General features: G+C 30.1%; 1 protein-coding gene across 1 annotated transcript; it reads right to left on the bottom strand.

Moving 5' to 3' along the window:
* Positions 1 to 1486: 1486 nt before the first annotated feature.
* On the bottom strand, positions 1487 to 4314 carry LOC120091628 (polygalacturonase At1g48100-like). The gene is made up of 5 exons (XM_039049727.2): positions 3580 to 4314; positions 3383 to 3427; positions 3072 to 3279; positions 2230 to 2311; positions 1487 to 2133 (listed from the first exon to the last, which is right to left on the bottom strand). Exons 1-5 carry the CDS (start codon positions 4174 to 4176, stop codon positions 1632 to 1634), a joined length of 1434 nt encoding a protein of 477 aa, XP_038905655.1. The 5' UTR covers positions 4177 to 4314; the 3' UTR covers positions 1487 to 1631.
* Between the last annotated feature and the right edge of the window lie 1671 nt (positions 4315 to 5985).

Consider the following 5985-nt stretch of genomic DNA (forward strand, 5'->3'; position numbering starts at 1 on the left):
TTTTTTTTTAAATCTAATCATAAAGATTAATATTATAGAATCTTAATATAGCCAATATTCATAAGATATGATAATTAAAAATCTATAGAGAGAATAATTTGTAGATTCCCATTAGGTGTAGGCGTGCCAAAGCCATAAAAAGAGTCTCCCCACTTTTTCACCATTCAATTTGTCAAAAAAGTTAATGCTTTTGTACACACAAAATTTCACTCCCCCCAATATTTCTTCTCTCCACCTCTCTCATTATCATGTTATGTAGCCTAACCCAATTCCCCCCTCCTTTTTTTTTAACTACATTTCACTCTAAATCTTCCTTTTAACATGGGTAGGTTAAATTATAAGTTAGTCCCCAACTCTTATATTTATATCTAATTTTAGTAAGTTCACCAACTTTATCAAATGTGTGGAAGGATTCCTAATCTTTTAATTTTATATCATATAAATCTCTAAGGTCTCGTTCGATAAATTTTTGTTTTCTAAAATTAAATTTATAGACACTATTTTCGCCTCTAAGTTTCTACCTCTTAGTTTTTTCACTTGTTATCTACTTTTTACTAATGATTTAGAAAACCAAACCTAAATTTGAAAACTAAAAAAGTAATTTTTAAAAAATTATTTTTATTTTTAGAATTTGGCTAAGAATTCAACCATTGTACTTGAGAAATATGCAAATTATTATAAGAAATAAGGAAAAAATAGGTTTAATTTAAAAAATCAAAAACGAAAAACGAAATGATTACCAAAAGGAAACTAAATTATTTATTCTTTCTCTAAATGATTTTTTTTTTAATTTCAGTGTCTAGTAAGTCTCTAAACTCAATTTTGGGTATAATAATAGTTATATCTAATATATTCAATAATTTTAAAATCTATGAATCTATTAGATATGAATTAAGGTGTCCAATCATACTCTAAAGTTAAAATAGTTATATATATTAAGTTGATTATTCTTTTTTAAAAAATAAATTGTCAAATCAGTCAAACACCTACTACTAGACACTCTTTCCACAATCCATAACACATATTTGGCTTAATCTAGGCCACATTTTAATTTGGGTAATCATAATGAATTTTCGATGATATATCAATCCTAATAAGTTAAAATAGTAATATAATTGGATTATTTTTTTATCATAATTATTTAGAATTATATATGTCATATTTATTGTTACCGTTATCGTCTTACCCTAAACGATAATGATAATAGTAACAATAACAATAACAATAAATATGAAAGATTCATACTTTTCATATTGTAATAGTACACTAACAATAACAATAACATAATTTCAAAACGTAAGTTGATCGATCACCCTCCACTCATCAATCAATTTGCATTTTTTATTAGAAATTGAATAATGAGCTCCACATGTCAGTACAAGTACAAAACACATGATAAACAACAACAAAAAAAGTAATTCATCAGAACTCACTTTTCAAATTATCATTCATTTATTATTTTTCGATGTAAATATAGCCTAAAAGTAAAAGGAATAGAGAGGCATATTATAATATTATTATTGATTCATTTATAGGGAGATCTTTTTAAAAACACTCTCCTTTGGCACACATCTCAAGTAGAGATATTTTGACTATATGTTACAAAGTAGTTGGCATATAACAAATTGGGGTTAACAATAATCCTTTTCACTTTCCAAGAAAGACCTTGAGGAGCTTTCAAGCAAGCAAGCAACTGGTGGTATTGTTAGGGTTTGCAAGTTCCCATAAGCATTCCAACAAAAGGGGTCCAACAAAACCTCACCTTTAGAAGGAAAAAGCTCAATATTGGCAAGTGTTAGGTTCATACAAGGCATAGAATCACTACAACCAAAATGCATTGGTGGGCTTCTAATATCATAAGTTCCTTTGATGTCAACATAGGTTATATCTGATACAACCACAGCTGAAGTTTGATTGAGACATCCTTTGTTGAGGCAATAGAATTGATCAATGATTATAGGGTTCCTAACATTGTCCATATTAATGTTGTTGAAACTTACTCCTCTTACAGCTCCATATCCACCCTGCCATGTCTTGATCCGAACACCGTTGTCCGAGACCTTGATTATCGAGTCTCGAACTGTTATGTTCGACACGCACGCTCGGGAATTGTGATTGCCTAGGCTACCAATGCTGGGATGGAAAATATCAAAGGAACACAATAAGTTTTTCTTATATATATATATATATGTATTGAGAAGAAATTATAATAAGGTTTCATTTGTTTACCTAATTCCATGGCCTGGTCCACATGTAATGTTTCTTATGTCAACATTATATGAACCTGATCCAATTGAAATGCAATCATCACCTGTTGCAAAAAAGATCATCCCAAATGGTTAGGGACTGCTTCAAAAGTTCTTTGCAAAACCCCATTGTGAAAATGGGTCATTTAGTAATTATTCTAAAAAATTTCCAAACAAAATCAAATTTTTTTATCCATTTTCTTAAAATAAAACATTATTTTATCATTTGAGACTTAAAATTTTGACTAACAATTATTTTTAAATAAACATGACAATTTTTTTGGATATTCAGTTTTAAAAAGCTTTTACATACCAATTTCTTTTTTAATAAATTAAAAAAAAAAAACTAAACAAAAATGGTCACGAAGCATAATTATGTATTTTTCTTTATTAAAAGTGAAAAATGAGAAACAAGAAATAACAAAAAGTAATATATAAATGAGAAACCAAAATACAAAAATGTTAATTATCAAATGGGTCCTGCGTTTATTATCATTTTTTGTTTCTTATTTCTAATTCTAAACAAATGCATGCATTTGATATCTATTTATAAATATCTCCATTCCTTTAGCTTTGAATCGCACTTCCAAAATTATATGCAAATTTTCAGAAGAAAAAGAAATGGTTTCTTGTTTCAAGTCTAAAAAGGTATAACCATCATTTTATAACAAAAAATTAGAAACGAGAACGTTATCAAATTTGTTTTTAGCATAGTCTTACTTTTAAAAGGGAATTTTTAAAATTTTGCTTCTACTTCTATTTTTGGGGGCTAGAAATTAAAATGCAAAGAAGATAATTTAGGCAATAATGTTTTGAGGAACTAACCATTGGCAACTTCTGAATTGAAAATCTGAACACCATTTGTATTTTCAATATGAATTCCATCAGTATTTGGACTCAAAGCAGGAGCTGTTATGTGAATTCCATCAATAATAACATCTTTACAATTGTCAAATCTGAAGTGGAATTGAGGACTGTCTTTAATTCTTAGTCCTTCCACTGTCAAGTTTGAGCTCATGAAGAATCTTATAGCCTGCCCCAAAAAGAATCCCTTCAACTCTCTTCACTTGAATTTTTCATATATATTGTAAACTTCAAAAAACAATATTATTTTAGAGAACTCAACTTCAACTTACAATTGGACTATCACAAGGTTCTGACATTGTTCTTCCCTTTACTCCCTTTAAAAAATCGAATCGAATCAAAATCTCGAATTAGTATTCAAACAAGCACAGAATGAAGTAAAAGATTTCTAGTACTACGGAAGTACCCTACTCTTATATTTTAAACCTTGTTGATTTTATTTGATATTATAAATGTCGTTTTCCCTTACCTTGTGGGGCTTGCAAGGAAGATCCCACCATTTTTGGCCTCGGCCATCAATAAGACCATTTCCTCGAAGCGACATGTTATAAACTCGGTAAAAAACCAACCATTGGTGAGCACTATAACTCTTCGGCCAAGCGTCAGGCCCGTCGGGAGCCATGAGAGTGCCACCAACTTGAAACTCGACGCCGTTTTTGCATGGTCCCGTAAAAATAGTCGACTGAATCATAAACGAGAAGCCATAGGGAATGAGAATAACTGCATAATTGTCGTCATCATCGTCCCTTTGACAGGCTGTGTCCCATGCCATCTTGAACGCCATCGTGTCGTCGGCAGTGCCATCTCCAATGGCGCCAAAATTTCGTACGTCAAAAATGCCGGTGGAGTTAATGGACGATGACCCTCCATTGTCGTCATCGTCGGGAGGACTCGTCGGAGGAGGAGAAGGAGGTTGGGAAATGGTGAAATGGTTATGATGGTGAGAATGTTGTTTGTGTTTCTTTGCATGGTTATGCCAGCGGCCATGAACAGGAAACAAAAGGCAAAAGAAGAAGATTATGAATGTAATACAAAAGGCTAAGGAAGAAAAACCACGAAAGTACATTTTGAAAGGGAACAAAAGATCAGAGAGAGATTATTACTATTTTCTTTGGAAAATTCAACAAGTAATGCCCATAAACCGATAAATGCTGACAAATTAAAGGGGGTTCTTTATTTTTGGATAAAATGGATGGAGAATCTAAATGGACAATGATGATTATATATAACAAGAAGGGCAATGGTGGAATATGATCATCATTGCTTTTTAATTTGTTCTATAACATCTCAACTTTTTTTTATATATATAATATATAGTTTTTTTAAGTTTTGGGGAACCGACCATTTCAATTTGGCCATAGGTTTTATGTGTGGAGTTCGTAGATGATGATGGTTGCCTAAAAAATGGGGAAAAAACGAATGGGTGGGAAGTCCACAATTGAATCTAGTTAAGGAAATCTTGTAAGTTGTTTAAGAAAATAGATAGATCCATTTAAGACGGTTTCGAATGACTTTTCAAATATTTAAAAACGTTTTTCTTTTTTACTTAAAAACACAGTTTTGTTGATTACGTATATATCGAAAGTTATTCCAAACACTCTAAATCATTAGAAAAGAAAGTTCTAAATTCTCGATCACTAGATATTATGCTTGCAAATGTTGCTTCCATCTATGAAATTTTTATATTTATACAAGGTTAATATCACATCTTGATTCAAAATTACTTTTAAACATCATTTTGCAAACATGCATGAAGTCTGTTCAAGATATGTTTTATTTCATAGGTTGGACAACCTGGTTTAAAGTTTTACATAATAGTAGAGAGAGGAAAAGAAAATTTTTCATCTATAGTTCTATGAGTTGATGAGGACTTTGGAGAGTTGTATTTTAATACCCTTGAACTTTGAAACTCAAAATTCTCTTGAATTTCAAAATTGTTCCAAAAGTATATATCTTTTTGTTAATACAAAGAAATGGTAATTAATATGATAAACTGATTTATACAAATTAGAAGACATACACATGATATTATCTATAATTATGTAGAAGATTAAAAATTATTATCATTTATTTCATCTCAAAATATCATATAATTAATATTATTGATAGTCAATTGTGAGTTTAGCTCAATAATTATTGGCATGATTTTCCTCTTTATAGGTTAAAGGCGTTTGACGCTCTTCTCTGCGTTGATGAACTAAAAAAAAAATCATTGATTAACATAATTAACTTTTACATATATCACTTACCAAGTCAATTTAAGTGAATAGCATTGTAAATGATTTGACGTATGTCTTTCTATTTTTATTTATTAATCGTGGTGTCAATATCTATTGGAATGCCTTCAAAATTAGTATTCAGCGTATTTCATTATTTATGGTTATTTATAATTATGACCCTAGGATTTTGGGAAATACACTATATAAACTCTCTAATTCTAGTGACAACGTTTTGTATTTTCTGAAAACATTCTCTCCAATAAAAATTGTTCTTCTTCTATCCCGTGGACATAGCTAACACACTATTAATAAACCACGTATATCTGTGTGTCAATCTTTCTTTATGTTCTTTTTATATTTTTTTAATGGTTGATTTCGTAACCATATGGATGTTAATTATTTTAACAAGAAAAACTTTTCGAGAATATATTTTAAATTTATCAGGAATAGGACTGCAACTTCTTGAATTCAAAACATAGACGTTAAGGATATATTTTATATAATTTGTCTCATTTAAAAATTAAAAAAAAGAAAAAAAAGAAAAAAAACCCCACCACCTACCCAGAGATTCTACAAGAAAAGAAGTGAAGAATTTTGAGGGTTAATATATAGTGGGAGCATGATATTAGGTGGGTTTCAGAGCTGCCATTGCGGCT

The sequence above is a fragment of the Benincasa hispida genome, chromosome 11 (assembly GCF_027475165.1).
Source record: "Benincasa hispida cultivar pf3 chromosome 11, pf3_genome.v1.1, whole genome shotgun sequence".
Taxonomy (NCBI): domain Eukaryota; kingdom Viridiplantae; phylum Streptophyta; class Magnoliopsida; order Cucurbitales; family Cucurbitaceae; genus Benincasa; species Benincasa hispida.